This window comes from Symphalangus syndactylus, chromosome 3 (genome assembly GCF_028878055.3).
Source record: "Symphalangus syndactylus isolate Jambi chromosome 3, NHGRI_mSymSyn1-v2.1_pri, whole genome shotgun sequence".
Classification (NCBI taxonomy): domain Eukaryota; kingdom Metazoa; phylum Chordata; class Mammalia; order Primates; family Hylobatidae; genus Symphalangus; species Symphalangus syndactylus.
Genome location: NC_072425.2, coordinates 47,907,802 through 47,935,588, shown reverse-complemented (window position 1 = coordinate 47,935,588; position 27,787 = coordinate 47,907,802). Strand labels below are relative to the sequence as shown.

At 39.7% G+C, this 27,787-nt stretch overlaps 1 protein-coding gene across 6 annotated transcripts in view; it reads right to left on the bottom strand.

Annotated features, from left to right (window-relative positions):
- Window positions 1-129: 129 nt before the first annotated feature.
- Window positions 130-27,787, bottom strand: part of ZNF510 (zinc finger protein 510) — a 41,453-nt gene continuing 13,795 nt past the window's right edge. The window contains exons 1-7 of one of the 6 annotated variants that reach the window (XM_055271773.2): window positions 19,230-19,660; window positions 17,643-17,888; window positions 16,419-16,477; window positions 10,914-11,051; window positions 4,854-4,980; window positions 4,470-4,565; window positions 130-2,584 (exon numbers count right to left, since the gene is read on the bottom strand). In XM_055271773.2, coding sequence (XP_055127748.1) covers window positions 885-2,584; window positions 4,470-4,565; window positions 4,854-4,980; window positions 10,914-11,051; window positions 16,419-16,477; window positions 17,643-17,712 — 2,190 coding nt within the window. In that variant the 5' untranslated portion in view covers window positions 17,713-17,888; window positions 19,230-19,660 and the 3' untranslated portion in view covers window positions 130-884. Of the gene's footprint in view, window positions 2,585-4,469; window positions 4,566-4,853; window positions 4,981-10,913; window positions 11,056-11,671; window positions 13,265-16,418; window positions 16,478-17,642; window positions 17,889-19,229; window positions 19,661-27,787 lie in introns of those variants that run through there. The other 5 variants (XM_055271772.2, XM_063636893.1, XM_055271775.2 and 2 more) reach the window with 5 other exon arrangements.

Here is a 27,787-nt window from a genome sequence, read left to right as displayed (position 1 = left end):
AAATGCCAAGTAAGTGACTAACTGGCAGATAGTGTATACACTGTGAATATGCTAGACTAAGGAATGATTCAATAACCCTCATGGGAGAGCAGGAGGGCATGAGACTTCACCACACTACTCAGAATCAGGTGCAGTTTAAAATGTAGGAATTGTTTATTTCTGGATCCATTTAATAACTTTAAAGTGCAGTTGACCATGGTTAATGGAAATTGCATAAAGTGAAAATGCAGATAAGGGGGGACTACTGTATAAGCTTAAATTTTGCTCACATAATGTTCAACTGGGAAAGACGCAGGAGAATTTTGCTGCGTATATTCAATCAGGCACAGACTTCTTTATCTTGTACCCATGCCACATTAAAGCACGGCACCAAGTTTGTCCTAGAAATGATATCCGTTTTGTTGTGACAGGGCTCTGGTAATTTGTTAGGGAAGTCTCTTGTTTCAGACTGGGATGTGATATACATCATGGACATCCACATCTTAGTAGCCAGTCACAAAGACCCACCTGGATGAAAACAAGATTGGGAAATTTGGACTATGTGCCTGGAGTAAAATGAAATTGGTGCTGGTTAAGAGATTACCAGCCTGTGTGATGTGTGGGAGCTATCTAATAGGGTATGACTTCATTCAGGCCTATCCATACTACTCTGAAAACAGAAGCCTGTGTGAATTCTTTGATATACTCTGAACGTTGCCTTTTGGACACAATTCTTCCTGCATTCATCTTCATCTGGTTTCTTTCCTATGTGAATTCTCTGATTCACAGTGAGGGTTTACTTCTGGGACTGTCTTCTTACATTCACTACCCTCAATTGGTTTTTTGCATATCTCTGATATCAAATGGGGTATTCCTTTTGTCAAAAGGATTTTCTAGTTATTACATCAATAGGGATTCCCCTCTCCCTGAATTTTCTGGTATAAGCTTAGGGTTGACTTCTTACATAATTTCCCATATTCATTGCATTCATAAGATTTCTCCCCACTGTGAGTCCTTTGATGTATTCTGAGGTTTGATTTCTGGCCAAAAGTTTTTGCACATTTATTACACTGAAAGGGTTTCTCCCCTGTGTGAATTCTCTGATGATCACTAAGGATTGCTTTCCGGACAAATTTTTTCCCACATTCATTACATTTAAATGGTTTCTCCCCAGTGTGAATTCTTTGATGCACTCTGAGGGTTGATGTCCGGGCAAAAGTTTTCCCACATTCGTTACATTTGAATGGTTTCTCTCCCGTGTGAGTTTTCTGATGTTGAATGAGATGATCTTTTCGCCAGAAGGATTTTTCACATTCATTACACTGGTAAGTTTTCTCCCCAGTGTGAGTTCTCTGATGTATTCTGAGGTTTGACTTTTGGCCAAATGTTTTTCCACATTCATTGCATTGAAACGATTTCTCCCCTGTGTGAATTCTGTGATGATCTCTGAGGGTGGACTTCTGAACAAAAGTTTTCCCACATTCACTACATTCATACGGTTTTTCTCCTGTGTGAATTCTTTGATGTCCCCTGAGGGTTGACTTCTGGACAAATGTTTTTCCACATTCATTACATTTATAGGGTTTTTCTGCTGTATGAATTCTCTGATGAGTACTGAGGTGTGACTTCTGGGAGAAAGTTTTTCCACATTCACTACATTCAAATGGTTTCTCTCCTGTGTGAGTTCTCTGATGTTGAATGAGATGTCCTTTCTGACAGAAGGATTTCCCACATTCATTACATTTATAGGGTTTTATCATCAAGTGACTTCTCTGGCAAACTCTGTGAACCGATGTCTGGTAGGATTTCTTATTTTCATGATATTCAGAGGATTTAACCCAAGTCTGTGTTCTGTCACTACTTACCAATGGGTTCTCTTCTGTGACAGTTGTTTGAGGATCAGTGAGGTGTGCCTTTCTGTTGAAATTATTTCCACTTGAATTTAACTCATAATGTTTTATACCCATGTTAAGTTTATTATATTCCTCCACAGTTGACTTCTCAAAGGATTTCCCACATTGATTAAGATGCAGGTGTTTCTTCCCTGTGCCAGTTCTCCTGTGGTCAAAGAGAGTTTTCTTATCAGAATTTTTCCTAAATTCATCATCTTTAGAGGATGTTTCTCCCGTGTGAGGACTCTTATGTTTAACACAGTTAGCCTTATCATTAAAGGCTTTTACAATTTTATTACATTCAAAAGCTTGCTCCAAAGTTTGAAACTTTGGATGCTTGGAAAGATTTTCATTATAATTGAGAGCTTTCATGTTTTTATTATGTTCATAAAATTTCTCTCCAGTCTGAGTTTTCTCAAAGTTAATTTTGAAAGGTGAATTCTCACATACATTACAGCAACCTATTTTCTTTGTTGAATAGTTTCTATTATTAATGATAAATTCAGAAATACTTTGCAAATTCACTTCCCATGAGTCGCACTTGCAGGACATTTTTGTTGAAGCAACAGCAGCTACATGCAGAGTGAATGTTTTCCCCAAAACTGTCTCTTCCTCTGTAGTCAATGTTTTATTATTGATACATATTGCTTGCTGCAAGTGTTTGTCTTTGATTTTCTTTTTCTGCTTGATCAGGTCATCGCCTCTGTAATCTTCTAAAACAGAAATATTGAAAACATCTTATGACTCTTACATCTTTTGTGGGTAGGGCTTATCAACATACAGCCTATGTTGCACCTAATTATTTGATTTATCAAGATTAAATAATTCAGATGTATGTGTGTGTAAATATATGTATCTCAGACCACCCTCCTTTAAAAAATAATATTGATATAGTGCAAATGGGAGAGGAAACTGGTAATGAATACATATTCTGCATGTGATTAGTAAGGTTTTCCTAACTGGGTGGATAGAGGAAAGAAAATAAAACCTAAGCGTTTTATAGGGGTAGTTATTTTAGGGAGCAGGAAAAACAGAGAATGGGATAAATACAACAAAAACTCTAAATGTAAGTAGTATAACAAGGAAAATCAGGAGATAACAGGAATTTGGGAATAGACTCAACAGGGAAGGGGTTTAGAAGCTGAAAGTAAATTACAGTCTAGGTCTTGACATTATCTAGATTATAATGATTAGAATAGTCTATTGTCTACATTCTTACAATTTGATATCCCTCATCAATTCAACATCAAATTAAATTTATAACAGCACCAACTCCTTTATGATTAAATGAAAAAGTTTATAGCTCTAACCTGTCTTATGGTTGTGATTCATTCTCATTTATTTTCTTTAATTCCCACCCCCCATTTCTATTCCCCATCTTCCCATGTGCAACCTTCCTAATATGTTTGATATGCATCTTTTTGTTTATTTTTAGAAAATTTTGTTTTGTGTGCAAAAAAAAAATTAATAAATAAAATTCCTTCTAGTCCTAAAAAGATAAAAAAAATGATACAATGGACTTTGGAGACTTGGGGTGGGAGAAGAGTGGGAAGGGAGAGTGAGAAAAAAGACTACAAATTGGGTGCAGTGTATACTGCTTGGGTGACGGGTGCATCAAAATCTCACAAATCACCACTAAAGAACTTACTTGTAACCAAATACCACCTGTTCCCCAAAAACCTGTGGAAATTAAAAAAAAAAAAAAAAAGGCCAGGTGCAGTGGTTCATGCCTGTAATCCCAGCACTTTGGGGGCCTGAGGCAGGCAGATCACAAGGTCAGGGGATCAAGACTATCCTGGCTAACATGGTGAAACCCTGTTCTACTAAAAATACAAAAAATTAGATGGGCATGGTGGCAGGCGCCTGTAGTGCCAGCTACTCGGGAGGCTGAGGCAGAAGAATGGCGTAAATCTGGGAGGTGGAGCTTGCAGTGAGCCGAGATCGCGCCACTGCACTCCAGCCTGAGTGACAGAGGGAGACTCTGTCTGTCTCAAAAAAAAAAAAAAAAGAAAAAGAAAACATCCTCCTGACACCACAGTGGTTTAACCAGTTTATATTTCCAATCAGTGGCTAACGGTGTCTAACATTCCATATCCTCACCAAGACTTGGCATTGCCATATTTGTAAACTCACTTCATATCTGTTATTTCACCTCATATCTCACTTCATATATTATTTTGTGCTCCATGAAAACTAATGAGATTGAACACATTTTCAAAGATTTACTGGCCATACATATTAAAAAGTTCTTGTTCAGTGTTTTTGCCCATTTTTCATCTGGGTTGCCTATCTTTTCCCACAATGACTTGCAGAAGTTCTTTACATTTTCAGGAAGCATATCCTTTCTAAGTTATTTGCACTACATACATATTATGCTAGTTGGTGGCTTGTCTTTTCACCCTTTGAATAATATATTTTATTAACAAATTTCTTACTTTTAATGGAATCAACTTTATTAATCATTTTCTTTTAACTGCTGCTTTTTGTGCCTTTAGGCTTTCTAAGAAAAGTCTTGCAATATTTAGGTGTTCACCCCTAAAGTGACCTGGAGTCTAACCACTCCTGCAGAATTATGTCTACTACTGCTCAGTAACTCACTTGGGTGACTCTGGTTTGAGAATTCCTCCTCTGAGAACCAAGGCTCTTCTCCGTGCTCCAACTTGAAGATCACCTCTGGTTTGAAATGGCAGTACCCTGTAAATAAAACACAATCAAGGACTTAGACCAGATATATGAGATTTTAGTCTCCAAAAGTGGAAGAAAATACAGCTTTGGAAGCAGTATCCTGAAAGTGCTCCTTTGCATTTATCACTGGGAGTTGACAACACATTCTTTCTAGTCCTCGACAGGGCATAGTTACTTTGGAATCCTGAATGAAAAGCCTAAATAACATTAAACTTTAAGTAAATTGTTCACATGTATTGGCACTTAGAAATACCTTCTATATGGAGTTACAAGGGTAAGTTATGTTTACATGCTTACCCACTGAGATGAGGTTGCTGTAGTTCTCCAGCATCACATCTCTGTACAGATTCTTCTGAACAGGGGCCATTTGCTGCCACTCCTCCTGGGTGAATTCTATAGTCACGTCCTTGAATGACACTGATGCCTGTAACAGTACATTTCTATTCAATCTGAAGGGTTCAGAATTAGATGATATAGAAAATACCCATGAAAACAATTCTTACCAGGTTTAACTCTAAAAAGCTTAAATGAATATAAAGGATGCCTATTTTGAATCTAATTTTATCTTATACTTTGAAGGTATTAAATTGGTAAAAGTTTTTATAGGAGAGGTGCAGTGGCTCATGCCTGTAATCCCAGCACTTTGGGAGGCCAAGGTAGGAGGACTGCTTGAGCCCAGGAATTCAAGACCAGAGTGGGCAATACAGCAAGGCCCTGTCTCTACAAAAAATTAAAAAAATTAGCCCAGGTATGGTGGTATGTGCCTGTAGTCCCAGCTACTTGGGAGGCTGAGGCAGGAGGATTGCTTGAGCCCAGGAGGTTGAGGCTGCAGTGAGCCATGATCACACCACTGTATACCAGCCTTGGTGACAGAGCAAGACCTTGTCTCAAAGAAAATGTTTATAAATGATCTATATATATTTATGAGTTATATACATATACTATAAATAGATACATTAGTAAAACTTTTTAATTCTTATTTTTGTAGCCAAAAAATTTAAATAAACTTTCTACAATTTTTATTCCATCCCAACAGACTACCCTGGGCATACAACAGGGCAGGGGTCAGCAAATTATGGCCTTTGGGCCAAATCTGGCTTGCCAGTTTTTTGTGTATGTGTGGTAAAGACAGGGTCTTGCTATGTTGCCTAGGCTAATCTTGAACTCCTGGCCTCAAGTGATCCTCCCACCTTGGCCTCCAAAAGCTCTGGGATTGTAAGTGTGAGTCACTGTACCTGGCCACTTGCTGCTTTTTAAATAAAGTCAATTGGCACACAGGCACACCCAATCATGTTGCATTGTTTATGGCTGTTTTTGTGCTGAAATGGCACTGAGAAGTTCCATCAGAGACCTTATGATTGTCAAAATTGAAAATATTTATTACTTGCCTTTATAGAAAAAAATGTACCATTCTCTGGACTAAATAATTGTATTAAAGAAAAGATAAAGAAAGTATAATACAACAACAAAGGAAACATATTATATATATATAGGGATTATGTAGATTGAAAGTAAAAGGATGGAAAAAGATACACCATATAATCAAAACCAAAAGATAGTTGATATGGCTGCATTACTATCATATATGGTAGATTTTAAGGTAAGAAAGAGGTATAAAAAATGAGTAACGGGCCGGGTGCGGTGGCTCATGCCTGTAATCCTAGCACTTTGGGAGGCCGAGGCAGGCAGATCACGAGGTCAGGAGTTTGAGACCAGCCTGACCAACGTGGTGAAACCCCATCTCTATTAAAAATACAAAAATTAGCCGGGCATGCTGGGCGTGGTGGCTCACGCTTGTAATCCCAGCACTTTGGAAGGCCGAGGCGGGCGGATCACGAGGTCAGGAGATCAAGACCACGGTGAAACCCCGTCTCTACTAAAAAATACAAAAAATTAGCCAGACGTGGTGGCGGGTGCCTGTAGTCCCAGCTACTCGGAGAGGCTGAGGCAGGAGAATGGCGTGAACCCGGGAGGCAGAGCTTGCAGTGAGCCGAGATTGTGCCACTGCACTCCAGCCTGGGCGAAAGAGCAAAACTCCGTCTCAAAAAAAAAAAAAAAAAAAATTAGCCGGGCATGGTGGTGAGTACCTGTAATCCTAGCTACTCAGGAGGCTGAGGCAGGAGAGTCGTTTGGACCTGGGAGGCGGAGGTTGCAGTGAGCTGAGATCACACCACTGCACTCTAGCCTGGGTGACAGAGATTGTCTCAAAAACAGCAACAACAACAAAAACTGAGTAACGATTTGTAATGACAAAACAGTCCTTTCAATAGAAGATTCAACAAATCGAAATTGCTATGCATCTGGCAAACATAGCTTCCTATAGCATTTCTTATTATTCACAGATTACGTATTTGTAAATTCACACACTAAAATTATTTGCAACCTCAAAATCAACACTTGCAGTTATTTTGCAGTCATTTGTGGACATGTACAGGAAGGTAAAAAATTTGAATTGCCTGACCTACATGTTCCCAGATGAGGCTCAACAAGGTGATCTTCTGCTTTCTTGTTTCAGCTCTGATACTGTAAATAAGTGTCCACTTCTCAGTCTATTTAGTGCCATATTTACTGCATTTTTGTGCTTTTTCTTGATGATTTCACTTTTTCTTTTTTATTTGAGACAGAGTCTTGCTCTGTTGCCAGGCTGGAGTGCAGTGATGCGATCTCGGCTCACTGCAACCTCCGCCTCCCAGGTTCAAGCAATTCTCCTGCCTCAGCCTCCTGAGTAGGTGGGACTACAGGCGCCTGCCACCACACCCAGCTAATTTTTGTATTTTTAGTAGAGATGGGGTTTCACCATGTTGGCCATGACGGTCTCCATCTCCTGACCTTGTGATCTGCCCACCTAGGCCTGCCAAAGTGCTAGGATTACAGACGTGAGCCACCACGCCTGGCTGATGATTTCACTTTTTAAATGGCCTATATGTATAGCAGTTATGTGCTGTCTAGCGTGCCTACGTGCAAGAAGCCTGTGATATGTCTCATGGAGAAAATATCTATGTTAGATAAGATTCATTCAGGCATTAGTTATGGTGTTGTTGGCCATTAGTTCAATCATTATAAACCAACAATATTAAATAAGGTGTCTTTATGCAGAAAGACACACAAAAAGATTATGTACTGACTGGCTGACAAAAATGTGACTAGAGGCTTAACCCCATATTTCTCCTCTGAGTAATGGTTCAGTATTTATTAGTTCAGTGTTTGTAGTGATTTTTTGGAACACTACTACTGAGAATTATGAGAACTGACTGTATATAAACAAAAGTTGACAGAAATGAGATATCAATCTACAATTTTAATTAGTGATTTTAATGTAACTCTCCCAGTAACTCATAGAAAAGCAGATTAAGAAAAACCAACAGGGATATAGAACAGGAGTCAGTGAACTACAGCACAAAGGTCAAATCCAGCTCACCACTACTTTTTTTTTTTTTTTATAAATGAAAAATACCACCACTACCAATTTTTTTTTTTTTTTGTAAATAAAGTTTTCTTGGAACACAGCCACATTCATTTGTTTATGTATTATCTATGGCTGCTTAACACTACAGCTGCAGAGTTTGGTAGATGCAACAGAGACTGTATCTCTCACAAAGCCTACTATCTGACATTTACAGAAAAAGTTTTCTGACCACTGATATAGAAGATTGAAAAGACATAATTAACCAACCTGACTGACATATACAGGATAACCTCTGCATAACATAATTCTCTGGTTTCCTTTGCACATTAAAAAGAAAAGGACAGTCTATCTCACTAAATTACAAAAAATTACAATCATACAGGGTCGCTTTAGATCTTAGCTTAGAGATGTAGAGAGCTGATAAAAGCAATGCTAACATCCTTACAAGAACATAGCTGGGAAAACGGAAAATTGGTATCTTTTTTTTCAAACTATTAGGAGAGAGAGAGGCACCTGCAGGGAGAATCAGGATGTGCTCATTTGCTTACTGGGGCAGATGCTACTGACTCCATCTAATACAATTAGGAAGATAAAACTAGAAAAATTTAACCTGCTAAAGGCAAACGTGTACTAGTTTGAGTGTGTGAAGTCCCTGGGGGCCATACACATAGGTGGATTTCCACCTTGCTACAGGATCAAAGGGAAAATCAAAAAAGAAATGAGGCCAGGCATGGTGGCTCACGCCTATAATTCCAGCACTTTGGGAGGCTGAGGCAGGCAAATCACTTGAGGTCAGGAGTTCAAGACCAGCCTAGCCAACATGGTGAAACCCTGTCTCTACTAAAAATAGAAAAATTAGCCAGGTGTGGTGGTGCGTGCCCATAATCCCACCTACTCGGGTGTCTGAGGCAGGAGAATTGCTTGAACCCGGGAGGCGGAGGTTGCAGTGAGCTGATATCGTGCCACAGCACTCCAGCCTGGGTGCCAGAGCAAGACTCCGTCTCAAAAAAAAAAAAAATAAAACCCCCAAAACCCAGAAATTAGAAAATACATTGAGATTACTCACAATGAATACACAAAATACCAAAATGCATGAGATGCAGCTAAGGCAGTGCTAAGCGTGAAATTTATAGCTGTAACACCTATATTAAAAATGATCACAAATCAGTATCCTAATTGTATACTTTAAGGAACTAAATGAGGTGGGGACCTTACTACTAACCTTACAAAAATAAAAAAGACAATAAAGAATACAATGAACTGTACAGCAACAAATTACATAACTGAGATGAAGTGGACAAATTCCTAGAAACACACAAACCACCAAAATGGACTCAAAAAGAAACAGAACATCCGAACAGACTGATATAAGACTGAATCAGTAATCCAAATGCTCCCAACAAAGAAAGGCTCAAGACCAACTGTCGGTCTTTAAACGTTTGGTGAATTCTACCAAACATTTAAAGAAAAACTAACACCAATCCTTCTCTAATTCTTCCAAAAATAGAAGATGAGTGAACATTTCCTAGCTCATTCTATGAGTTACCTTGAACCAAAGCCAGATAAAAAAATCACCCAAAAACTATGATATATATCCCTTCTGAATATGTGTGCAGAAGTTTTCAACAAAATACTAGCAAACCAAATCTTGCAACAAATAAAAAGTACTATACACCGTGACCAAGTACAATTTATTTCCAGGAATGCAAGGTGGCTCACCATAAGAAAATAAATCAGTGTAATATATCATAATAATAAAATGAAGAAAACAAATCACATGATCATCTCAACTGATGCAGAAAAAGCATTTGACAAAAATATCCTTTCATGATAAACATTTAACATAGTAGGACTAGAATAGAACTGCTGCAACACAATAAAAAGCATTTCTGAAAAACTACAGCTAACATAGTATGCTAGGCTAAAAAACAAGAAGGTTTCTTCCAAATACCAGGAATAAGACAGGGATGCCTGCTTTCATCATTTCTATTCATTATACTGGAAGTTCTAGCTAGAGGAAATAGGTAAGACAAAAAAAAAATGCATCCAAATTGGAAAGAAAAAAGTAAAACTATCTCTATTTTCAGAGACCATGAGATTTAATATATGGAAAAGACTAAGGAAGCCACAAAAAACTACTAGAGCCAATAAATGGATTCAGCAAAATTGTAGGATACAAGATGAACACACAAGAATCATTTATCTCTCTAAATACTAGCAATGAATAATTAAAAAAACCAATTCCACTTACAACAGAACAAAAAATAATAAAATAGGAATAAATTTAACCAGGAAGGTACATGACTTATACGTGAACACTAGAAAACATTGCTAGAAGAAATCAGAAGACCCAAATAAATGGAAAGACACCTTGTGTTCATGAATTGGAAGATTTAATATTGTTAAGATGACAATACTCCCAAAAGTGATATACAGATTCAGTGAAATCTATATCAAAATCCTAATGACCTTTCTGCAGAAATGTTGAACCTACAATTTATATGAAATTGCAAGGGACCCTGAATAGTCACAACAATATAGAAAAAAAAGAAAAAAAATTGGAGGGATTACATTTCTTGATTTAAAAACTTATTATAAAGCAACAGTAATCAAGAGAGTGTGGTACTGGCATAAATACAGACATACATATCCACAGAACAGCACTGAGAGCCCCAGAAATAAACCCATGCATTGACCATTTATTAGGAAAAAAACAGTTTTCAACAGATGATGCTGGGATAACTGAATCTCATCAAAATAATGAAGTTGGACTCCTACCTTATACCGTATTTTAAAATTGCCTCAAAATAGCCAGGCATGGTGCCACCTCACACCTGTAATCCCAGCACTTTGGGAGGCTGAGGCAGACAGATCACTTGAGATCAAGAGTTCATGACCAGCCTGGTCAACATGGTGAAATTCCGTCTCTACTGAAAAAATATAAAAATTACCTGGGCATTGCGGTGCATGCCTGTAATTCCAGCTACTCGGGAGGCTGAGGTAGGACAATCACTTGAACCCGGGAGACAGACGTTGCAGTGAGCCAAGATTGTGCCATTGGACTCCAGCCTGGGCAACAGACCAAGATTCTGTCTCAAAAAAAAAAAAAAAAAAAAAAAAAATTGGCCTTAAAAGGGATCAAAGACCTAAATATAAGAGTTTAACTGCGTGACTCTTAGATGAAATCAGGAGTAAACCTTTATGACCTTGGATTTGGCAATGACTTCCTGGATATGATACCAAAGGAAAAAAAATTGGACTTCATCACAATTAAACTTTTGTGCAAAGGATACCATCAAGATAGTGAAAAGAACCTACAGAATAGGAGAAAATATTCACAAATACTACATTTAATAAATGTCTAGTAGCCAGAATACATAAAGAACTCTTATAACTGAACAACAAAAAATGTAATCCAAAACGGGCAAAGGACTTGGATAGACATTTCTCCAAAGATGATAAACAAATAGCCAGTAAGCGCATGAAAAGATGTTGAATGTCATTAATCAAGGAAATGCAAATCAAAGTCAAATGATACCACCTCACACCCACTAGGATGTCCATAATTTTAAAAAAAGGGAAAATAACACGTTGCTGTAATGATGTGGAGAAAGTGGAACCCTAATACACTGCTGGTGGGAATGTAAAATGGTGCAGCCACTGTGGAAAACAGTTTGGTAGTTACCAAAAAAGATAAGTCAAGAGTTACCATATGAGTCAGAAGTTCCTTTTCTAAGATTAGTCCCAAGAGAAAACAGGCGTCCAAACAAAAACTTGTACGTGAATGTTAATAGCAGCACTAGTCATAACAGTCAAAAGGGAGAAACAATCCAAATGCTCATCAGTTGAATGAATAAACAATGTGGTATATCCACACAATGGAATATTATTCAGTCATAAAAAGGCATGATGTACTGACACGTACAACATGGATGAACCTTGAAAACAGTATGCTAAGTAAAAAGGATAGTCACAAAGGGCCAGGTGTGGCGGCTCACACCTGTAATCCCAGCACTTTGGGAGGCTGAGGTGGGCAGATCACCTGAGGTCAGGAGCTCGAGACCAGCCTGGCCAACATGGTGACACCCCGTGTCCACTAAAAAAAAAAAAAAAATAGAAAAATTAGCCAGGCATGATGGTGGGTGCCTGTAATCCCAGCTACTTGGGAGGCTGAGGCAGGAGAACTGCTTGAATCTGGGGGGTGGATGTTGCAGTGAGCTGAGATCGTGCCATTGCACTCCAGCCTGGGCGACAAGAGCAAAACTCTGTCTCAAAAAAAAAAAAAAAAAAAAAGAGTCACAAAGATCACATATTATGTGACTTCACTTATTAGAAATGTCCAGAATAGCCAAACATATAGAAACAGAACACAGATTACTTGCTGTTTAGGGCTGAGATTGTGTATGTCAGGATGGGGGATGATAGCTAAATGATATGGAATTTATTTTTGAAGTGATGAAAACATTCTAAAATTGATTGTGGCAATGACTGCACAACTCTACAAATATACTAAAAACCACAAAGTTGTACACTTTAAAAGTGTGAATTATATGGTATGTGAATTGTATCTCCATAAAGCTGTCAAAAATAAAGGACACTAGAATAAGTAGCATGATTTGGATTTTCTATATCCTGTTAAAGAAACTGAGTTCATGAGCAAAAACCAGGCACAAGAAAAACTCCAAGGATAGACTACCTCATGGTATATTTTTCCAAACATTTAAGGATGAAATAACAGCAATCTTAAACTCATTCAGAGAAAACAAAATGAATAACTGTTTCCAAACTCATTTTTTGAGAATATAATGTTGACGCCAAAATGTGACATGACATGACAGAAAAACTGCAAGCCAGTATCTGTCCATTAATGTAGACACAACAATATTAATTGAAATATTAACAAATTGAATCCAGAAATAAATTAAAGTGATAGCACTACCTTATCATGTGGGAATTATCCCAGGAATGCAAGGTTGGTTAAACATTGATAAATCTATCAATATAATTCACCTCTTTAACAGACTAAAGGAATAAAATAATATGATTATCTCACTTGAAGCAAGAATAGCCATCTGACAAAATACTCATGAATGACAAAAAACTCAGGAAACTAAAAATAAAAAAGGGAACTTCCTTATTCTAATTGAGGACATATACAAAAAACATGTAGTTAAAATAAGACTCAATGGTAAAACACTGAGTACCCCTCAGGTGAGGTATAAGACAAGGATTTTTATTATCACCATTTGTACTAAACATTTTACTGGAAGTCCTAGCAGTAAGGCTAAAAAGAAATTAAAGATATAAAAACTGTAAAGGAAGAAGTAAAATTGTCTTTATTGCAAAAAAAATTTTGCACATTTAAAATCCAAAAATATCCACAGATAAGCTATTAGAATGAGTGAATTTTGTAAAATGCCTAGGTATAAGATCAATACTAAAAAAAATCCATCGTATTTTAATAAACTAACAATAAACTGGAAAATGACATTTAAAATGCAGTATCATTTGTGCTATTATCAAAATAGATCAAATACCTAGGAATAAATCTAATAAAAGATGTGAAAGACTTCACCTCTACTCTGAAAAACTTTCCATCAGGATTTTCTGTGAAAATTGATAAAACTTCCATGAACATGAAAAGGACCTAAAATAGTAAATAAATTCACAAAATTCGTGACTTACTATAAAGCAACAGTAATTATGACAGTGAAGTACTAGCAAAAAGATAAAATAATTGGACCAAAGGAAGAAAATATACAGTCTACATTAGACCCGCATACAAGTCACTTGACTGACAAAAAACACAGCTGCAATTCAGTTGACAGAAGACCGTCTTTCTAACAAATGGTGCTAGAGCAACTGGACATCCATATGGAAATAGGAACCTTGACACTCATCTTATACCAAACACAAAAGCTAACTCTGTAGATCAAGCTAAAATAAACAAGTATGTAGTAACAATATAGGAGAATATCTGTATGATCTTAGAGTAGGGAAAGAGCTTTCAAATACGATACACAAGGAACTGCCATAAAAGAAAAGACGATCTGACCTTTATTAAATGTAAAAACTTTGTTGTCAAGGATATTATTTAAAAAATGAATAGGCAAGCCACAGAATCCAAGAACATTAGTAATGCACACATGGCAAAAAACATTTACTGAAAATATTGAAATAATTCCTACTTAAAAAAAGCAAATAACCCAATTAAAACAGAGTTGAATAGGTACTTTATATATTACATAAAAAGAAAGGATGTCTAAATGGCCAAAACACAAACAATGGTGCCCAACATTAGTATTTATCATAGAAAAGCAAATTATAAATTTTGATGAGATACCACACTATACAGCCACCAAAATGGCTAAAAACAAAAAGACTGATAATAACAAGTGTTGCTCAGAATCTGGTACAGCCAGAATGCTAGTGGGAATGTAAACTGATTCGACCACTTAGGCAAGCTACTTGCAGTATGTATTAAAACTGAACATACGTTTATTCTATGAACCAGCAATTACATTTCTAAGTATATCCCAAAAGCAATGAGGACATACCCAAAGACACAAAAGAATATTCACAGCAGCCTTATTCCTGATAGCCTCAAACAGGAAAAACAAATGAAAAAATGCACTAAGAGGAGAATGAGGAAATAAATTATGGTCTATTCATACAATGAAATACAGCCCAGTGATAAAAGGGAAATATTAAGATACAGAGCAAAATATTCCCTTGAAAACTGTAAAAGAATACACTTTGTATGATTCTACTGGTATCATATTCAAAAATGAATTTGTCTTTTTTCCCTAACATATGAGGTCAGAATAGTGGTTGCCCTGTAGAGGGGAGCAGTGGTGTTATCTTAATCTTGGTACTAAATTACATGAATTTACATATGCAAAAATCCATCCAGTTACACACTTCAGAGTACACTTTCCTGGTATTAAAACTGCATCTCAGTTAAAGAACTAAGTTTTTAAAAGGAAAAAAGAGTGCATACAAGAGAAACAAAAATTTAGCAAAATATATATAGTTGGTAATTTGGGAAGGTGGAAACATTTATTATATTATTTCTTTGTATCTTTCTATATTTGAACAATTTCTCAATTCTTTACGGGAAAAGGAAATTTGGACATAGGCTAATACAGAGGAAAGATGATGTGAGGACAGACATCTAATCCACGGAACAAGGCCCTTCCCTCATAGCTCTCAGAAGGAACCAAACCTGCTGACATCTGTTTTTCTTTTTTTTTTTTTTTTTTTGAGATGGAGTCTCGCTCTGTCGCCCAGGCTGGAGGGCAGTAGCACGATCTCAGCTCACTGCAACCTCTGCCTCCCAGGTTCAAGCAATTCTCCTGCCTCAGCCTCCCTAGTAGCTGGGATTACAGGCACCCGCCACCACGCCCGGCTAATTTTTATATTTTTAGTAGAGACAGGGTTTCACCATGTTGGCCAGGCTGGTCTCGAACTCCTGACTTCAAGTGATCTGCTCTCCTTGGCCTCCCAAAGTGCTGGGATCACAGGCATGAGCCACTGCACCCGGCCCCTATTGACATCTTCATCTCAGACTTCACCTGGCCCCTGATGACATCTTGATCTCAGACTTCTGGCCTCCAGAATGGTGGGAAAATAAATTGCTGTTTAATCTACCCAGTCTGTGGTTCTTTATTATAGCAGCCCTATCGAACTAATACTAAGGCTCTAACCTTTATCTCCCTCCCCTCTCTTATTATTCCCTAAGAGGAAGTCCAAATTGCAATGGGCAAAGATTCTTACTGGACCTTGCATGCCTTGTTTAGCCTGCTCTCAAAATGCAGTAATCTCCTGTACTGCAACAATGAAAACCTTACCCATTTTTCAGGACAAAATCCTTTTAAACTCTCCACCTCTGATCAACAGAGCCTACACCATCAGTCTGTCCTTTCTTTGACAATCTGTCTACCTGAACCTCTGTTTCCGTTACCTGAAAAACTGTATTAATAAAAAAACTGAAAAACTGTATTAATAAAAGCCTGAGTTTGGCACTAAGCCGTCTACTTCCACTGAGGAAAAAGGAGAAGCAACATACTGCATTTATTTCAAGGCTGTTATGAGAAAGACTTGCACTGACACATGAAGACCAACGAAGACGTTTTCCCTGACTTTGATAACTTTAGATTCCGTTGAGGAATCAGCCTGGATTAAGCTTCTCATCAATGTAAATCTGTAAATAAATACTGTCTGTCTGGCTCTCTGCCATGGCTATCAGAAAGAATGAAAACTGCAGTTCCATTCTGGAAAATCTATAACATCAGGGGAACTCCATCTTTCCACATGCCAATTCTGCTGTGCTACTGCCCTGCTTTTCTATATATTCCTTGAATGATTTTGATCCATTTCTACATTTCCATATTAACATGTGGACCCTTAAACACCTATGAAATCCATGATGAAAAAGGTATTCGTAATTAACTCACCTGAGATACGTTCATTTTCTGCTGCTCCTGAAAGAGTGTGGAGAACCGTAAAGGATAACCTGGGGGTGAGGAAGGAGTCATGAGAGATCTGGGCAGCCTCTATCTTACCTGCCTACCAATGTCATCACACCAGCTGGGGAAAAAGGCCTCTCTACAAAAAATGTTCCTTTGACCCTTGAGAAGGGACAGGAAGCACTACAGAGAAAGCACCTCCTGAATATGTGCATCTTTAATATGATCATGTGGATGAACGCTTGCTGTGTGTGTGTTTTCTTTTTTTTGTTTTTTTGTTTTTTGAGACAGGATCTGGCTCTGTTGCCCAGGCTGGAGTGCAGTGGTGTGATCTCAGCTCACTGCAACTTCTGCCTCCTGGTTTCATGCGATTCTCCCATCTCAGCCTCCTGAGTTGCTGGGACCAAAGGCACCCACCACTACGCCCGGCCAATTTTTGTATTTTTTGTAGAAACGGGGTTTTGCCATGTAGCTTAGGCTAGTCTCGAACTCCTGACCTCAAGCAATCTGCCCGCCTTGGCCTCCCAAAATGCTGGGATTGCAGGGGTGAGCCACCAGGCCTGGCCCCTTGCTGTTTTTCATCAGGCGATTGTAAACTATTTTCCTATTGATTTATTTGAAATGTATGTCTTCTTTGACTAACAACTAAAACAGAATTAACATTAATATTCTGTTAATATTATTTACACCAATAGAAAACACAAAACTGAAAAAAAGGAGATGCTGAAAGACAGACTATTTTAAAATATTTTTGTTCTAACTTACAGTTTCTCAAAAGACTTTCAGTAAGACACTTCTGGTGACTCACCTGTGACAGAGCGAACAGCACTGTGCTTTGCTCCAAGCTCTGTCCTGAGTGACCATGGACAAACTGTTCATCCTAGGTTCAATACTTTTTAAGGTTTTAAAAGAGTCAGAAATAGAAATCCTTTCCTGTATTATCATTTCTGTGATTCTACAGGTTCAGGATAGAGGCAACCTTAGTAAATTTCTAGATGCTACATGTGATGGATGTTGTGTGAGAGTGACTCAGAATCTGGAAAGAGTGAGGCAAGAATGAAGAAAATGGGGGCTCTATGAGGAGGATTAGAGACAATTTCCTTAGCCCTGGCTGGTTATGCCTTCCTTGGAGACTATGGAGAAAAGCCCTCCAGTAATGTGGCTTTTCCTGTGCAGTCTGACAGTCACCCATCCCTCTCAACCCCAGCTTACCACCTTCTGCAAGTTGGCCCACAGTGTTCAGTGTCACACAATCTGTGATGGCTTCTGGATGTGGCGACATCACCAAGTCTGGTGCTCTCTGGGCAAGGGGATGAAGAACTGCTGCTGGTTGGGCAAATCAAGACCTGCTCCTCTCTGGGTTCTTCTGCATTTGTTTGGAAGCCCTGGTGAGGAGGTCTCTGTTCTGTCAGAGGGCAGTTCTTCAGTGGGACTCCTGTTTCTGGGGCTCCCTCCTTCCTGCAACATAAAGAGCTGCTTTGCTCCAGAGAAGCTGGGCCTGAGGCCTGGGTAACAAATTCATTTTAGTTGAAACTTTCATGGAAAGCAGTGTTCTTCACCTCAGCACAACTTACATTTTGGGCTGGATAATTCTCTGACATAAGGAGTGGTCGTGTGCATTGTAGGATGTTTAGGAGCATTTATAAACATGCACTAGACACTTGGACACCCCTTCTCTCTGTTGTGACAACCAGAAACGTCTCCAGGCCAGGTGTGGTGGCTCATGCCTGTAATCCCAGGACTGTGGGAGGCCAAGGCGGGTGGATCACCTGAGGTCAGGAGTTCAAGAAAAGCCTGGCCAATGGTGAAACCCCACCTCTACTAAAAATACAAAAAATTAGCTGGGTATGGCCGTGCATGCTTGTAATTCCAGCTCAGATTACAAGCTGGGAGGCTGGGGCAGGACAATCAGTTGAACCTGGGAGGTGGAGGTTGCAGTGAGCCGAGATGACACCACTGCACTCCAGCCTGGGCGACAGAGAGAAACTCAGTCCCCCTCCCCACCCCCCAAAAAAAGTCTCCAAACATTTCCAAAGTTCCCTGGGGAGCAAAATCCTCCTGATGAAGAACTGACCTAAGGCCTTAAACCTGATTCTCTTGGCATTCATTAGAACCCTGCTATCCATGACTACAGCCTCCAATCACATCAACTACTGAGCGCTGGAAATGTGGCTAGGGCCACATGTTGAAATAACATTTCGGATACACTGAGAAAACCACAGTATGTTCTTAAAATTAATTTCATGTTTTAGATTTTCATGTAGCTACTAGTTTAACATTTAAAATTACGTATGTGACTCATCTTCATTGCCCTAGAGTATCAGACTGACTTCTAAAGACAGAGACAGCAGGGACAGCACAGGAGGTGGCAGGGGCCTCAGTCTAACCCAGAGGCTCTGGAGACATCCCAGAAACCCCACAACAAATACACTTGCCACATAGTAAGATTCTGTCCACGCTGACTTCACAATCATTGTCCTGGGGTTTTGGGGACAATCACTCACCTAGTGCTGTGAAGGCTGCAGTGCTGGGTTAGGTAGGTAGGCCATTACAAACAGCCTGATTCGGGGAGTAAAGTGTTTATGTATTGACATCCTAGCTCTCTCATCCTTTGTGAGCTTGGCTTTATCTTTTCACCCCTCCTTCTTCATTTTTAATGATACAAATAGGGTGGTTATGAGAATTAAATGAAATACTACATGAAAAGAACAAAGTGTCTTCCAACTATAACGGGAATCGACATTTACATGCTGCTTAGTAACTAGCGCTTACCTAAATGCTTTACAGGGGATGGTTTACCTCTGAACGACACAAAGCAGTTTTTACTAATATCCTCATTTTCAAACGCTCAAGTGACAGAGTCAAAATTCACCAGGTCATTCTAGCTTCTAGGCTCGGGCTCTCACCGCAGACCCACGGGCCGTACGCGCTTTGTGTTAGGTTCATGATCAATACAATAAACGCGCATTCTCCTCCTGAAGCCAGCACCGCGTTTTCCGACGCCTGGCTGCATTCTGGCACCCACACCTCCGCCCGCACCGAGCATCTTCCAACTAGGACTCGGCCCCACCTGACGCCCCCGGAGCCCGCCCCCACCGGCCCTTCTCAGGCTGAGGTCCCGGGCCGACCCAAGCACAGGGAGCGGAGGGCCTGCTTTGCAGGAGTTCCCGGTACGTCGCGTTCCCGCCCTCTGGACACTAGCCCATCCCTCCCTGCAGGTCCGCAATCTGCGTGGAGGCCCGAAGCTCTCACCTGGGCTGCGAACCCTCCGCACCCGCAAACACTGACAGAGAGCAGCCGGAAAGTGCTGACTGCACATGCGCAGACGAAAACGGAACATATCCGTTCCCAGCATGCTGCGCGGTAACCCGTAACATTCAAGACTACGTTTCACCTGCAGTACAGCGCCAGCTGTCAGTGTTTTGTTTTTGTTTCTCCCCCAAGATTTATGGAGTAATAACATGGACGGTCCTGATAACTGGAGCCCGGGTTCTGTCAGAGCCCGAGGCTGTGGGTTAGACTTGATGACATAACAGCAAATGCAGCGTGTGGTTGCAGAAAGCAAGAGCCGCGGAAGACGTTTGAAAACAATTGGGAAAATATGTATACGGGCTGGAAATTAGAATTATTAATTAATTGTGGCAGCATTGGATTATGTAGGTAATCTTGCTTATTCATAAAGAGATGTATATGTAAGTGTTTAGGATTGTATTATGTTTGTAAGTTTTGGGGTTTTTTTTTTTTTTTTTTTTTTTGAGACGAAGTCTCACTCTGTCGCCCAGGCTGGAGTGCGGTGGCGCGATCTCGGCTCACTGCAACCTCCGCCTCCCGGGTTCAAGCGATTCTCCTGCCTCAGCCTCCCAAGTTGCTGGGACTACAGGCGCCCGCCACCACGCCCAGCTAATTTTTGTATTTTTAGTAGAGACGGGGTTTCACCATGTTGGCCAGGCTGGTCTCCAACTCCTCACCTCAAGTGATCCGCCTGCCTTGGCCTCCCAAAGTGCTGGGTATACAGGCGTGAGCTACCACGCCTGGCCCGGCCCATTTGTAAGTTCTTTTTAAAAAATAATTAGAAATGGGAAGTATGGCAAAATGTTAAGAACATCTACTTCTAGAATACGGACATGCTTATTGACTACTTTCTCTTATGTGTTGGAAAATTTTGTAATATAAAGTTTATAAAGGGAAAATTGGGAGTGTAATGTTACAAGTGTGCCTTTTAACTTAGAGCTGCCACAAAAAATATATAAACAGCTTTGTGAATAAAGCTGTAAAATGTAACAAATACTAGAAAATGGAAACCATTATTAACATAAAAGAATAGTATTTGTGATCCTCAGTTTATCTCTGGGGGGAAAAAAAAGAAAAAGCAAGTAAGCTGTTCAGTATTACATAATACCTGAAGTACACACAATCCCAAATAAGAAAACCATTATCCACAAATTATGCATCTCCTAGAGATGAGCTTGCTTAAACCTTACGTGGTATGCTTCTGAAATCAGGAACCAAATTAGGAACCTCTCAGCACAATATTTTATGACACTCTTTTTAGTAACACACATACGCTCACACACACACGGCTGATACTTTCTAACAGGTTATTTTACATGGCAATGATAATAAATTTTGATTAGCAAGAAAAAAGATTAATGGCAACAGTAAACTACTGCAGTATATATGAATCAAGGTATAAAACTTTCCTGTTGACACTGAAAAACACTTTAATAGATACTGGAGGAAAGGACTAACATTTGTTTTTAAAAATTCTAATCATCTATGTTTTCTAAGTGTATATTTTCTTTGACATTTATATATTTTGCCTGTTTTCCTAAAGGAATTATTCCAACTTTCATTCTAATAAAAACTTACGGTAATGATCAGAAAAGAATTGAAAATGCATAGCAATGTCTCTATATTTACTATGTATACTATCACTAAATATTTAAAAATTTATCCTGGTGCAGTAAAAGTTCAACTATATGAAAAAGAAAGAACGTAGTATGTATCAGCTGGCTTTTAAAGCATTGGAAAGAGAACCTTCAGTAACCTCGTTAGGACAATGAGATAGGCGCTGCAACAAACGACATATCCATGGCACTAACGTTACAATCAATAATTTTCACAAGGATTCATTCAACAATAAGCAATTAAAAATAATATCAAAGTTTTAAATTTTTAAATTATACATTTCTTAGGTTTTTAAGAAAAACATGTGTTTTAAAAAGATAAACCCTTTAATTCCTTTCCAAGGAAAAGTCTCGCCCTTCACTTCTGTCCGAAGGCTGAGACCTTGCCTGGTGCCCAAGGAGCTCCTCTCCGCCAACTTCCAAGTTCGGCGCTGTGTGTGTAGATGCAGCACCACCGCAGCTCATAAATGTTTGCAGTGAGGTTTGGTTTGTTTGTTTTTGAGACCGGGTCTCACTATGTCACCGAGGCTGGAGTGCAATGGTGCGATCACCGCTTATTGCAGCCTGGACTTCCTAGGCTCAAGTGATCCTCCCACCTCAACTTCCCAAGTAGCTAAGTTTTGGACCTCCCTCCCTTCCTTCCTCCCTCCCTCCTCTGCCTCCCTTCCCCCGCTTCCTCCCTCCCTTCCTCCCTCCCTCCCTTCCTCCCTCCGCTCCCTTCCGTTTTTCTTTCTTTCTTCTTTGTTTTTGTCCATGTTGGTCTCAAACTCCTGGGCTCAGGCGATCCACCCACCTTTGCCTCTCAAAGTGCTGGGACTACAGACGCGAGCCACCATGACTAGCCTGCAGTGAGATATTTTGAGGCTATAAAACATCATGTTTCTCTTAAAGTATCGCTCACTAATTTAGTAGTGTTTTTTTCATTCACCTGTTGAAGGGCAGCTGGTGGTTTCCAATTTTTGACAATTATGAATAACCCTGTAATGTAAGATTCACACACAGGTTTTTGCATTAAAATAAAATTTCAATTCACTTTAAAAAATCCTTTCTTCTTTGTGTTGCCTGGTATGTCTATTCTTTTGCAGATATATTGTTTGGATTACTCTAATTTTATAGAAAGCCTTGAAATCTCATAATGTAAATTCTCCAATTTTTTCTTTTTAAGAATTATTTTGGCTATTCTACTTTCTTTGCCTTTCCATGGAAATTTTAGAATCAGCCTGTTGACAGCTACAAAAAGATTGCTGAGATTTGGGAGAGTTGGCATCTTAACAATATTGAGTCTCTCAATGAGTGAAATTGGTGTATTTTGGTTGGGTGCAGTCGCTCACACCTGTAATCCCAGCACTTTGCGAGGCTGAGGCAGGCAGATCACTTGAGGCCAACAGTTTAAGACCAGCCTGGCCAACATGGTGAAACCCCATTTCTACTAAAAATACAAACAATAACCGGGCATTGTGGCACGTGCCTGTAATCCCAGCTACTCAGGAGGCTGAGGCAGGAGAATTGCTTGAACCCAGGAGGTGGAGGTTGCAGTGACCCAAGATCGGGCCACTGTACCCTAGCCAGGGCAACAGGGCAAGACTCCACCTCAAAAAAGAAAAAAAGAAAATGGGGTATTTTATGTAAATCTTTCTTTTCTTTCAGCTGTGTTTTGTAGTTTTCAGTACACATATAGATCCTGCACACATTTTGATACATTTGTACAGAGGTGTACCTTTCTTTTTTCCTTCTTTCTTCCTTCTGTTTTAGATTTTTTTAAAATGTCACATTCCAGTTGTTCACTGTTGGTATATAGGAATGACTTTTGTATATTGACCTTTATCCTGAAAACTTGCTAAACTTGCTTATTAATTAAATAAGTTTTTTTGGTATATTGTTTGAAATATTCTACATATATAGTCATTTTGTCTGCAAATAGTGACCATTTGTTTCTTCCTTTTCAGACTGTATGACTGTTCTTTCTGTTCCTTTATTTCACTGGCCAAGACTTGTAGGATGATGTTGAATAGGAGTACTGAGAGAGCATTGTTATCTTAATCTGTTTTCCAAGACAGCATCTTGAATGCTGCATCCTTGGGGGATGGGGTGAGGTGAGGAACAGAATGCTCTTCCTCACATGGCAGAAGAGAGAAAGGGGCAAGAGAGGGCCAAACTCGCCTTTTTATAATAGCACCAATCCTACCCATGAAGGTGACGCCCTCGTGGCCTAATCACCTCTTAAAGTTGAAAATGCATAGCAATCTCTCTTAAAACTGTTACAATGGCAATTAACTTTTCATTTGAATTATGGAGGGGGACAAACATTAAAACCATAGCAGTTGCCTTCTTCAGCTCATCATTAAATGTGATGTTAGCTAAAAGTTTCTGTAGATACCCTACATTAGAAGTTTCTTCTATTCTTAATTAGCTAAGAGATTTTACAACAAATATATGTTGAATTGTGTCAGATACCTGTCCTGCATCTATTGATATGATCATATGGCTATTTTTATTTAGTCTGTTAATATTGTGAATTACATTCATTGATTAAAAATTTTTTTCCTGTTGTGGTAAAATACACAAAACATAAAGCTTACAATTTTAAACATTTTTGAGTGTACAATTCAGTGGTAAAAAGCCTATTCACATTGTTGTGCAACTGTTAACACTGTCTGTCCCCAGAGCCTTTCATTACCCCCAACTGAAACTTCACACTCACTCAACAACTCTCTATTCCTGCTTCCCCTGGCACCTCTGTAACCACTATTCTACTTACTTTCACTATGAATTGTAGGTACCTCATTTAAGAGGAATCATAAAATATTTGTCATTTTGTGTCTAGCTTATTTCACTTAGCAAATGTCCTCAAGGTTCATCCATGTTGTTACATATATCGGAATTTCATTTTGTTTTAAGGCTGAATAATATTCCATTATATGTATACATCATATTTTGTTCATTCATCTGTCAGTGAACATTTGGGTCATTTCCATTTTTGGCTATTATTAGTAATGCTATCATGAACATTGGCGTAAAAATATTTATTTGAGTCCCTGTGTATTAGTCTGTCTTTAGACTGCTATAAAGAAATACCCAAGACTGGGTAATTTATAGAGGAAAGAGGTTTATTTGGCTCACAGTTCCACATGGCTGGGGAGGCCTCAGGAAACTTACAATCATGGTGGAAGGTGAGGGGAAAGCAAGGACCTTATTCATATGGCGGTAGGAGAGAGAAGAGCACAGGAAAAACTATCATTTATAAAACCATCAGATCTCCTGAAAATACTCACTATCACAAGAACAGCATGGGGGAAACCTCCCCCATAGTTCAATCACTTGCCACCAGGTATCTCCCTCAACACCTGGGGATTACAATTCAAGATGAGATTTGGGTGGGGACACAAAGCCTAACCATATCATGCTGCTTTCAGTTATTTCTGGTATATACCTAGAAGTGGCATTGCTGGATCTTGTGGTAATTCTATTAATTTTTTGAGAAAACACTGTACTGTTTATCACAATGGCTACACCATTTTACGTTCCCACCAGCAGTGCAAAACAGTTCCAATTTCTACACATCTTCATCAACTTATTTTCTGTTTATAATTAACTTTTATGACAGCTTTTTTAATGGGTGCAAAGTGGTGTCTTGTGGCTTTGATTTGCATTTTCTTAATGATTAGTGATGTTTTAAAATACAGTGTATTAATGGAAAATTTGAGATATAGTAAGGCCAATAGATTAGGACACAACAGCCACTGGAAAGAAAAAGGGGTATACCGCACCATGGGGTCCACACAGGGAGGCACCAAAATCAGCCAAGAGGCAGAGGGAGAGAAGAGAACTATGGGTACGAGCCTTTACCGTGGTTCATTTGGGAAGGAATGGATATCAGGAGAACTCATTCACTATCACAGGAACAGCATGGGGATAACCGCCCCCATTATTCAGCTACCTCCAACTGGGTCCCTCTCATGACACAGAGGAAGGAGATGCCACGTTCTTTTAAACAACTAGATCTTGTGTGAACTCAGAGTAAGAACTCACTTATCCGCAAGGGGATGGTGCTAAACCATTCATGAGTAATGTACCCATATGATCCAATCACCTCCCCCTCCAGGCCCCACTTCCAACATGGGGAATCACATCACAACATGAAATTTATTGTGTGTGTGTGGCTTTTTTTTTTTTTTTTTTTTGCTTATTATTCTTTTTACAACATGAGATTTAGAGGAGACAAACATCTAAACCATATCACAAGGTATGCCAATAAGATCATCAGCAGGAATTTTGAAGGCCAGACGGCAGTGAGTTGGTATGTTCAAAATGCTGAAGGAAAAAAAAAAAGACCCTGTCAACCAAGAATCCTATATCTGGATGGAGATATGTCAGAAAGATGAATGACTAGATGTTCCTGGTGCTTTTCCCAAAGAGGGAGCTGCAGCTGCACCCTGTCTCCATGGCCTGAGCTGTTATGGTGCTATGACATCTTAGAACTGGAGCCACTGCTGCTCTGTGCTCTACTTTGGGGACCTTAGAAGACATTGTGCCCTTCATTCCTGGGGCTTGCTGCCACTGCACCCCATACCCCCAGAGCCTGGGTTGCACAGTGATGCACCATTTTTAAGCTGAGTTGCTGCTGTACCCCACTCCCTGGGGCCAGACTACCACACAGCTGCTCCATCCTCCTGGGTCCCAGTTGCTGCTGTGTCTGGCCTTTCTGGGCATGAGTGGAGTCTGTGCCCTGCCCTGCTGGGAATCAGAACTGTGGCTAAGTGATGCAGCCCCACTTCCTGGGGCTGAGCTGACACAGTGCCCCACCTCTTTCGAAACTGTAACTGTGGCTATGCTGTACAGCCCTACCTCCTGAGGCTGAAGTGTCATGGTACCCCGTGGCTACCCAGAAACCAGAACCTCAGATGAGCTGTGCAGCCCCCGCTCCCCAGGAACCAAAATTGCAGTTGTGTTGTGTGATGCCTCCCTAGGAACTAGAATCACTCCCTGCAATCTGAGCTGCTGAGGTGCTCCACCTGGGGAATGGAGTCATCTTTGTGGCATCTGCCTCTTGGGACATGAACTATAGCTGTGCCCTGCCACTCCAGGGTACTTGCCGCCACTGTAGCCTGTCTCCCAGAACCTGGGCTACTATGATGTTCCACCATCCCAAGATTTGGAGTCACCATTGTGTGGTGCCCTGTTCCCTGGGGCCTGAGTTGCTGCTGCACTCTGACACTCCTGTGACCTAAATTGATTCTCTGCCCCACACTCTGGGGCCTGAGCCTCTAAAGCACCTGTTAATTCCCTGAGCCATGTCACTACTGCACTCTGCCACTCAAAGTCAAAGAGCTCATAAACAATTAGAAAACAAAATACAAAATGGCAGTAGTATATCCTCACCTATCCATAATAACCTTGAATGTAAATGGACCAAATTCACCAAAGGATATAAAGTAGCTGAATGGATAATGAAATAAGATCAAACTGTATGCTGCCTATAAGAAACTCACTTTAGCTTTAAGGACTATTGTGTGTGTGTGTGTGTGTGTGTGTGTGTGTGTTTTCTTTCTAATTAGCTCTTGAGATCTCTCTCAAGAGAGTTTATAGAGACTCTAGCTCTTTAATGATGGAACTCCAAAGGATTTGGTGATGGATGTTTACATTGTACCTTTCTTAGGATGCTTCTTTATTCTGGCAGACAGTCTAACGCCTAAGTGTTTGACCTGTGGTCACGTGTCCCTCTCATTGCCTCAACAAAACACAGGAAGTAACAGAAGTAGTTTATTACTTCCTGATCCCAGAGAGAAGAGGGAAGCATGCCTCATAGGACAACAGGAACTGGGGAGCCATCTGGGAGATGCATACACAACCAGTGGGTGGGGAGCAAAAGAGAGAGACATGGACCTGTGGTTTAAGGCATTTATTGGGACCCAGGGTGTTACCCAAGAAGTTTTCCCACAGAGACTTCTAACTGGTAGGTTTAGAGCAATCAGGCATGAGTTCCATGGAGGCAGGTTATGACTTAGAGGTGGTCACTGCATATCTGTAATGATCCATGTGGGGTGTAGGGGTCAGTGGTACAAAGCAAGAACATTGTATCTACTGTCCCACAGGGAGGTGGTCACCAGGAGGTGGTTGTATAAGGCAGATACCTGTATCAACCATGATGAGGAACAATAAAGAGGTAGATAAGTAGAAACTGTTGCAGGGGTGACTGACCCCTGCTTCTAGTATGAGGAAGTCCAACCTAGATTTAGAATAAATGCCAAAGAAACATAAAATTATAAGAATTCACTAGAAAGACATACATGGGCTGAAAATGAAGGGATGGAAAAAGATATTCCATGCAAATAACAACCAAAAAAGAGCAAGAGTTGCTATACTAACATCAGAAAAAATAGACTTCAAGTCAAAAACTGTCACAAGAGACAAAGAAGTTCATAACATAATGATAAAGGGATCAAGAGGACA